At 44.8% G+C, this 9,419-nt stretch overlaps 2 protein-coding genes across 2 annotated transcripts; both read left to right on the forward strand.

Annotated features, from left to right (window-relative positions):
* Positions 1-2,247: 2,247 nt before the first annotated feature.
* LOC120645685 (serpin-Z2A-like) lies at positions 2,248-4,741 on the forward strand. The gene is made up of 3 exons (XM_039922445.1): positions 2,248-2,405; positions 2,495-2,563; positions 4,099-4,741. The coding sequence occupies exons 1-3, from the start codon at positions 2,248-2,250 to the stop codon at positions 4,739-4,741; spliced, it is 870 nt and encodes a 289-aa protein (XP_039778379.1).
* Positions 4,742-8,468: 3,727 nt separating this feature from the next.
* LOC120645686 (serpin-Z2B-like) lies at positions 8,469-9,196 on the forward strand. The gene is made up of 2 exons (XM_039922447.1): positions 8,469-8,601; positions 8,889-9,196. The coding sequence occupies exons 1-2, from the start codon at positions 8,469-8,471 to the stop codon at positions 9,194-9,196; spliced, it is 441 nt and encodes a 146-aa protein (XP_039778381.1).
* The last annotated feature ends 223 nt before the right edge of the window (positions 9,197-9,419 follow it).

The following is a 9,419-nucleotide window of genomic DNA, read 5'->3' on the forward strand; positions in this document are numbered from 1 at the left end:
CCACAGCACAAAGGCTTAAGGCCTTGCAATCTCACTCACTAAGAGCTAATCCTTTACACAACACTCTCAAAGTGTGCTAAGGGCTAAGGATATGATCTTGATGCTTTTGTATGGCTTGGAGATGTTCTTGGGTGTGTGTGGGATGTCCAGCAACTCCAGCAATCTTCAAATGGCCGGGGTGAGGCGTATATATAGGCCACCAAGTCTTGTAGCCGTTGCTCCAACGGTCAGCTGAAAATCTGCGTACCACCGGAAGAACCGATGCCTTGGCAGGGGTACCGTCGGTTCTTCCGGTCACTCATAAACCGAAGTAGCCGTTGAACTCCTGACAGCTGACGCAGTGATCACCGGTTGAACCGATGCTTCACCGGTTCAACCGGTGCTGAAGGAATCTTCTCCTGGACGCTGATGTCATTACACCGGTGGTATGCACCGATGCACCGTCGGTTGAACCGGTGCTGAAGAAACTTCTTCTGGGCACTTGACATCGTCTCTGGTACAAAGGACGGCCAATGCACCGATGCCCTTTCTTGGACCGTCGGTTCAACCGGTGGCTATAGGCTGACTTGGCTTCGATTTCCTCCTGTACCAAACATCGTAGCGTCGGTTCTTCCGACAAGCGTCGGATGCACCGGTGCCCCTAGCGTTGGTTCTTCCGGTGCTCCTAACCGAAGAGCTTTCAGGGCGCTGCCCTGAGACCCGCGAGGGACGGCTCCCCCTCGACCCCCGTCCGCTAACAATCATATTAGTCCAAGTGTTGTGTTGTCATTCGATCACCAAAATCACTCGAAATGGCATAAATGGTGCCATATTCGTTACACTTACCCAACATTGCTTGGTTGAAAAGAGAGAAATCTCTGAACCCAATACCCCCCTGGCTCTTTGAACGCGTCAGCTTCTCCCAACGCAGCCAGTGGATTTTATGGTTATCCAGTGAACTGCCCCACCAATAGTTTGACACAGCCGATGTTAATTTCCGGCAAACCACTGGAGACAGCTTAAAACACATCATTGGGTAAGTGGGCACTGACTGTGCATTGGTCTTCAACAGCACCTCCCTCGCCGCACAGCTCAAGTTCTTCTCCGCCCACCCTCCGACAAAGCCTCTTACCCGAGCTGGCACGTAGTTGAAAGCATTGGGCGCTCCCCGCCCAGCCGAAGTGGGCAGGCCCAAATATCTTTCACCAAGCGCTTCATTCGAGATTTGCAAAATATGTTGTACCTCTGCTTTGCATTCTTGTTCAGAGTTGGGGCTGAAGAAAACTGCAGATTTTTGTTTATTCACCAATTGGCCAGATCCTTTGTTATAATCATCTAAAATTGAGGCCACACGCTCTGCTCCCCTCCTTGATGCTTGTGTAAAAATTAAACAATCATCAGCAAAAAGGAGATGAGATATCCAAGGTGCATTCCTACTCACCCGCACCCCTCTTGAAATATATAAGGGCCCAATGTTTTTCACCATGCAAGAGAGCCCTTCAGAGCACAGCAAGAAGAGATACGGTAAGATCGGATCACCTTGACGAATTCCACGAGATGGTCTGAAGCTGTCCGAAAACACTCCATTTACTCTCACCGAGAAAGAGACAGATGAGACACACTTCATGACCAGCGAGCACCAGTTTTGAGGAAATCCCAGCGCCTCCATGATCGCTCGCAAATAATTCCACTCGACTCTATCATAAGCTTTCGCCATGTCGAGTTTTATAGCACAGCCTCCAGTCTTCCCTTTCTTGTTCCGCAAATAATGGATGCATTCATATGCAATAAGCACATTATCAGTGATCAAACGCCCTGGCACAAAGGCGCTTTGTTCCTCTGAAATAACATCATCAAGAATCCTCCGCAATCTATTTGCCATCGTTTTGGAGCACAGCTTGTTCAGAACGTTGCAAAGAGATATCGGCCGGTATTGTGATAGGTCCTACGGATTAGTTACCTTCGGGATGAGCACCAGCAGCGTCTTGTTCACCTCCTCAGGTAGATCACCTCCATTCAGGAAATCTAGAACCGCCGGCACCACACATTCCTTAACTAACTCCCAGAGAGTCTGATAGAAGCCAGCATTGACTTGGCTAATCACGAGAAGTCAGTGAAAAAGCCTGAGATAATTACCATAAAGATCGGGAAGCCAACGAGGGAGGATTACCAAAATGTCCCTAATAAATATGTGCCGGGCAGACCTCTACTCACTTGGGATAAACTCAAAAAGGTCCCAGCTGGTATAAAAAGGTTGCATGACTGGTCATGAGAGCATCTTCCGTTGGCATCGACAGGATCAACGTATGTATACCACCACTTGCTTTTGTTAGTGGCCGTGAAACAGCCATTGTTACCTTCGAGGACATGTGGTTGATGATGAACCTCCAGAGACTCGACGTACAGCTCGTAACGGTGTTTGCATTGTAAGTGTCACTCATACTTACACATACATTTGTTATTATTAGTGAGTTGTATTAATTTTCAATATCTGACATGCACGTGCACCTTACAGAATGCAATATGATCAGCAGGAGACTCGTTACGGTCCGGATCCTCATTCTAATGCCGGTAAAAGGGCTGGGTATCTCAACCCAGTGAAAATATGCAAGAATCAGCACACATTCAGAATCGGTCCGGACCACGAAGAATTACAGGGGAAGTCACCTGAAGAAGCTCAGAAGCATATAGCGGAAATGAAGAAGAATTTTGAAGCCAGATACGCTGGCTACCTAGGACACGCAATGCTTCAGTTTCAACACAGAGAATCCGTAGTGTCCCCATACAACTTTGGGTAAGTGTGAGTTTGCATACATAAAATTACGCATCACAAATTTGATTCGTGCAGGGACCACTTGATTTGCTTCATCATTCATCCTAGGGATAGAGCGGTGCTGGTCCTAGACTCCGCAGATTACGAGCCTTCAACATATGCATAATTCGTGACCATCTTAGAGCGGTAAGCCGAGGTATGCATGCATACTTTTAATTTATCGATGAGAGTTTGAGAATAACATGGTGATTCTATTCGAGATCATAGGGCATATAGGTTTTATAAAATTAAAGGTGGAAGGTGCGAGCCGTAGAAAAAGGGCAGCCATTGGAAATATTTTATAAATGTCCGGTAAGTATGTAAACCTATGCATACACGTACAATACATAGGACAATGTTGCAAATAAATAACCACTTTCCCATTATATAATGCCACAAGCAACCAACCGGATCGGTCCTCTGTAGATTCTATATGTGCGAGTTCATGCAAGAAAACGGACGATACATCCAGAACCCTGATAAGGTAATATAAGTAATAGTCATGTATGTAGTTCTGTCATTAAAGTTGCAAATGTATTATCAAGTGTAAATATATGATGTTTATAAACTTCCTTTCCAGGAATTTGAACTAAAAAAGGTGAACCACATGACCCAAGGTGCTTTATAGAATATAGTGGAGGACCTGTGCTCATTCATCTTGAAAGAAGTCATTCCATGTGAAGGGAAATATCACGATGCTACCAGCGTCTTAGCAAGGTTAGAGTTTAGAGAGCTAATAGAGATTAGTAGGCTAAATCTTAGTCGAGATGGTTATTAGAGAAGAGGTGAAAACTTTGATGTATATAATGTGTGATGTATATACGTGTAACTTTATGATTGTAAGCACAAAACTTTGATGTATATAAATGTATGATATAATTAAATTGCATGTTTCTATAATTGAATATGATCCAATAGGGTTTAGTAGTTTCAATATCAATATATATATATATAATAGGGTTTGGTGGAAAATTTGAAAAAAGGCGGGAAAGTTTTCACTGGCGGTTCTCAGATAACCACCTGTGGAGAGAACCATTTCCACTGGCCCCTAGCGCTGGCGGTTCTGAGAAACGCCAGTGGAAATGGGTTACGAACCGCCTCTATAGAGCTTTTTTTTTACTAATGTTTCATGAATAAGGTCGGTTTCTTTGATTTACCTATTATTTTTTTCAATAACGTATTAACCTATATATCAAAACAGATACAAAACAGCAACGAGAATTACATCTGAAGATTGCTTCAGCTATTGTGTCCGTTCTATATATGCTAATCCATCTGTGATTTTTTTAATGAAACAATGCATGCAGGCAGAAGAGGCAAGAAACAAAACCAATAGAAGGGTTTCGAAAGCCACGAAGGATCTCATCAGTCATCACCTCAATCCTTCCTCAAGGTTCTGTAGGCTCTGATACTGCCCTAGTGCTCGCCAATGCCATCTACTTCAAGGACAGCTGGTCCATGCCCTTCCCCAAGAAGGACACCCAGACCAGGCGCTTCCAGCGGCCCGACAGCAGCCACGTGCGCGCGCCGTTCATGCGCGGCCATGGGGATCAGGCGGTGGCGAAGTACGACGGGTTCAAGGTGCTCAAGCTAGCATACCATCCATACAGTCTACCCCACTGGGAAGAGAAATACCTGGGGATTCTGGGCGGTCGTGATGGCAATACCAAGCTGCAAGACATCCAGGGCTCTGAAAAGAGGCCCCAGTTCTCGATGTGTGTCTTCCTTCCGGACTTTCACCACGGCCTGCCGAGACTCGTGGACAAGATGGCCTCCTGCCCTAGCTTCCTGTGGGACCACATACCGAGTGAACGCGTCGAGGTTGGGGAGTTGTGGTTGCCCAAGTTCAAGCTCTCCTTCTCGAGCAGAATCAATGGCGTTCTCGAGGACATGGGGATCAAGGCCGCCTTTAAAGAAGGCAATGCCGACCTGTCTGACATGCTATGCTAGTGAGCGATGAGAATCGCCTGGTATTGGAGCATGTTTTCCACAAGGCGGTCATCGAGGTCAACGAGGAAGGGACAAAAGCAGCGGCCTCTACTGCTTGCATGTGGCAACTAGATTGCTGTTCTTACCCTGTGGATTTTGTCGCCGACCATCCGTTTGCATTCTTTGTGGTGGAGGAGGTGTCTGGTGTCGTCGTCTTCATGGGACAAGTTCTTGACCCGACGAAATCAGAGTAAACGTAGTGTTTGACGTTTGTGGTAGACCGTACAAGCCGCGCCCCGATGTGGAGTTGCTTCAGGAAAAATAAAATTAAAACTCGATGTATTTTCACGCAACTGTAAGCTGGCAACCCCAGCAAAAGGATCTTGGCTTTCTTTAAGTTTTCAATAAAGCCGGGTGAATGCTTTTGATTTGAAATGTATTTTTGTGCTAATCTTAAGTTCAATGCTGTTTTAAGAATCTAGCACGTTGTTTCTGGTTTATGATGGTGAGAAAACAAAACGGAATAGTCCGGCTTCCAAGATTACGATGTTTTACTCTGCAGGCAACATATACATAATATAATATAATCTAGCACTAAACCTCTTCAGGAAGAAGTCTTTTAATCTCATTGCTCGCTTTTTTATCTGACAAAAAATTTATATTTTGTTAGACACCCTAATTGTTCGAAAACATAGATTGATTCTCTCACATGAGAAATTGTAGGTTGCTATTTTCTATTGGTCATGATGACGTTGATAATATTCTCTCATTGGCATCCTCTTTGAGCGCTGCTCAGCTCTGCCCCTTACATTGAGGTGATGGAGCTGCATGTAAGTTAGTTGCTTTTAGTGATTCCATAATTTAGTTTCCAGTTTCTATTGGTCATTATGAAGTTGACAATATCCTCTGCGTCACAATGAGCTTTTAGTGACTGCATAATTTAGTTCCTTCAGTTCTTTGTGCCCTCTTTAAATTTGATTCTTCTTGACTATTTTCTCGACATAGTTAGTGCTAATAAAACACAATTTTTGAAGATTCAAATTAAAAATAGAACACTCAGCAAAGATCGAGTCTACTTTTTTGTGTTTTACTTGATAATACTTGGCCATACTTTTGTTCGAGAAAAAAAATGATGTTTTCCACTATATAAAGATATATAAAATACAAATACAAGACAAGAAATTTTCTGTTGGCGACACCCAAGCTTCGTCTTCCGCTGCCAATGCTGAACCTGCGTCGGAACGAAAGACCACAACCGACGAGCATGAGGATGAGTCGGAACCATTGGAGGATACAAAAAAAAAGGTTCTTTATGCCACCGTGAGCATTGTTCCGCGAGGAATATGTCATAAGGCCGCTAAACACAACGGGCAACCTCAGCAGTGAACATCAAAACCTCTCTTCAAATTCGAAGGAGGAATACTATATGAACTAGAAAGTTAGCATCTGTCATATTGACCAACGAAAGAGGTTTGGATTATAAATAAATAAATTTTCATTTTTCATGATTGTGCCTCTGCCACGTTTTATGTTAATTAACAGAAATGATAGAGTTTATGAATACATGTAAATTAGTAAGGATACTCTCAATGTAGAAACCAGAGTAGCTTCTATGTGTATTAATTATATTGTTAACTAAGCACTTTGCTAATGTGGCAATAGATTTATCGAAGAGAGGGAGGAGAAAACAAAGAAACTGTTTCTACTTGTTGCAAATGTGGCAGTAGATTTCTTGGAGGGAGGGAAAATAATAAACCATTTTTGTCCCCTAGAATCTCTTATATTTGAGTATAATTTTTATACGGTTGTATGCGCTATATTACAGGAAGAAGAGAGTATGTGTTGCGTACTAGTTGCAAATTAATAAGTTCTGAACATGAAGTTTGCAGCACTGTTTTACTTGGTTTTACAAGTTCCTTTTACGTAGCTCTGTTTGGAAAGATAAAACTTTGGGTCTTTGCTACAACCGCAGCAGACATGTTGCAAAACAGGGAGCTGTCGATCACCATATGGGAGTAGAAACTCTTAAAAATCGCGGCTGTGGCCGCCGTCGTCTTCGTGTGGCATACTGCTGACATATATCTGATGCACTGGAGATCAATTTCGTCACCATCGAAGCAAAAAGTTCGTGTGGCATACTGCTGACATATATCTGATGCACTGGAGATCAATTTCGTCACCATCGAAGCAAAAAGTTCACCGGTTGCCGTCACCGAGATGAGCGCGGCAGAAGTGATGGACGACGGCTCAGGTGAGGCGTCGCCGACGCCGGGGATGTCATTGGAGTCAGAGGGATGGAATGGAACCGGGGGTGTTTATGTGGGTTGTAAAAACTTTGCTCGTCACAACGAATATTTCATGGAATATCAGAAGAGTTTCATAGGATGTCAGAAGGGTTTTTCGGATAGTAATAAAAAACTAATTACATAGCTTGCTTGTAAACTGCGAGACAAATTTATTAAATCTAATTAATCCGTTATTAGCAAATGTTTACTATAGCACAACATTGTCAAATCATAGAGTAATTAGATTTAAAAGATATATCTCGCAATTTACACACAATCTATGTAATTAGTTTTTTTATATTTAATACTCTATACATATATCCAAATATCCGATGTGATGGGTGTAAAAATTTTGCAACGGGAACTAAACAACCTCTTAGATTGTGCCTGTGTTTAGTTCCGAAATTTTTTTTGGGAACTAGTAACATCGAATGTTTGACCGGATGTCGAGACGGGTTTTCGGATAATCAAAAAATAAATTACAGATCCCGGTATGAAACTGCGAGACAAATTTTTTAAGTCTAATTAATCCATCATTAGCGAATTTGTTATTGTAGCACGACATTGTCAAATCATGGACTATATAGGCTCAAAGAATTCGTCTTGCAAAAACAATGCAAACTGTGTAATTAGTTTTTTTTCTACATTTAATGCTCCATACAAACGTCGAAATATTGATGTGACTAGTTTGAGAAAAATTTTGGAGGGAACCAAACACAGGCTGTGTTTTCTTCCTCCTTCGAGATGGACTTCCTTGATTTGTTCCTCTGTTTCCTTCGTTTAACCTTCTTGTCAATCAATCTCGGAAGGAACAAACCGGCTGGCGCGTGGGCGGGTACGCTTTCCACGTTTGTGCAGATAAGACCATGCATACCTGGTAATTGGTAAACAAAACGTACCGACGTGGGCAAGCTTTTTTTCCCTCAAAAGAAAAGAAAACGTAGTACCGACGTGGGCGGTTGGGCGGCATGAGCACAATGCACAAGCGGCGATATGATCTTAACTAATCGGACGGACGACAATGCGTGGCGGATTAGAAGAGCAATTCTGATATATATACTCCGGCCTACAAATTATATATAGGTTATTAACCGAGCGCCGCCTTGTTTGCTTCCATCCAAAATATCCAATAAGGCTGTTTCCAGCAAGGAGGGGCATCCCAGGGTGCATCCACTATTTCCTACCCCACCTCACTTTGTGCTACAGTGCGAAACAGTGCCCGTATTAAATTTTGCCCCTCCTTTTACCCCCTACTGCTGGAGATAGCCTAACTACTACTCGCACGGACGTAGGCAGCATGGAAGACGGGGCGGCGGGGGCGAGGCCAAGCAAGAAGCCACGCGGGACCGCTGCTTCTGGCCTGACGGCGTTTGCGCTCCGCCTGGCGAAGCACCTCGCTGACGCTGCTGAGGGCGCCGAAACGTCGTCTTCTCGCCGCTGTCCATCTATGCCGCGCTAGCCATATGGTGTCGGCCGGGGCACGTGGCAGCACCCTGGACGAGGTGCTGGCCGTGCTGGGCGCGGCGTCGCGTGACGAGATCGCCGAGTTCGTCAGTGACGTGGTGGAGCGCGCCCTCGCTGACCACTCCGTGACCGGTGCGCCGCTTGTTGCGTTTGCGTGACCGGTGCGCCGCTTGTTGCGTTTGCGCGCGCGCTCTGGCACGAGAAGGCAACGGCGCTGAAGCCGGCTTACAGGACAGCAGCCGTGGAATCCTACAAGGCCGAGACGCATGCCGCTGATTTCATGAACAAGGTCAGTTTCCTATATCTAATTATCAATACAGACAAAACAGCAGCGAGAATTAGGTCTGAAGATTGCTTCAGGTAGTGCGTCCGTGCGATTATGCTAATCGATTTGTGAACAAATGAAATAATGCATGCAGGCAGAGAAGGCACAAGAAAGAAAATCAACAGATGGGTTTCGAAAGCCACGAAGGATCTCATCACCTCAATCCTTCCTCAAGGTTCTGTACGCTCTGATACTGCCCTAGTGCTCGCCAACGCCATCTACTTCAAGGGCAGGTGGTCCATGCCCTTCGCCAAGGACACCGAGACCAGGCGCTTCCCGCGGCTTGACGGCAGCCACGTGCGCACGCCGTTCATGCGCAGCTGGAAGAAGCAGGCCGTCGCGGAGTACGACGGGTTCAAGGTGCTCAAGCTAGCCTACCAGACACACCAGCAAGATGGCTAGGTATCTGACTGAGGGATCGAAAAGGCGACCAGAGGGGGTGAATGGGAGCCCGTAAAAATTTATCGCAAACAGAAGCTCGGCTTATGATCCCCTAATACACACCCAACCCAAACATCCTAGGTGAAGTGCGTTTTAGCTATGGAGAAGCTACACCAACACAAAACAACCTTATGAACAAGCAAGAACCAACGCGGAAGCAAACACCAAAAAACAGCGCGAGAAA

Source organism: Panicum virgatum, chromosome 8K (genome assembly GCF_016808335.1).
Source record: "Panicum virgatum strain AP13 chromosome 8K, P.virgatum_v5, whole genome shotgun sequence".
Lineage (NCBI taxonomy): Eukaryota > Viridiplantae > Streptophyta > Magnoliopsida > Poales > Poaceae > Panicum > Panicum virgatum.

Bases quoted from the DNA above. Each gene is read 5' to 3' on its own strand.
- LOC120645686 (XM_039922447.1), top strand. From the start codon at position 8,469: ATGGTGTCGGCCGGGGCACGTGGCAGCACCCTGGACGAGGTGCTGGCC. The intron at 8,602-8,888 runs GTGCGCCGCTTG...TAATGCATGCAG, and splicing joins CGCTGACCACTCCGTGACCG to GCAGAGAAGGCACAAGAAAG.
- LOC120645685 (XM_039922445.1), top strand. From the start codon at position 2,248: ATGAGAGCATCTTCCGTTGGCATCGACAGGATCAACGTATGTATACCA. The intron at 2,406-2,494 runs GTAAGTGTCACT...TGCACCTTACAG, and splicing joins CTCGTAACGGTGTTTGCATT to AATGCAATATGATCAGCAGG. The intron at 2,564-4,098 runs GTATCTCAACCC...CAATGCATGCAG, and splicing joins AATGCCGGTAAAAGGGCTGG to GCAGAAGAGGCAAGAAACAA.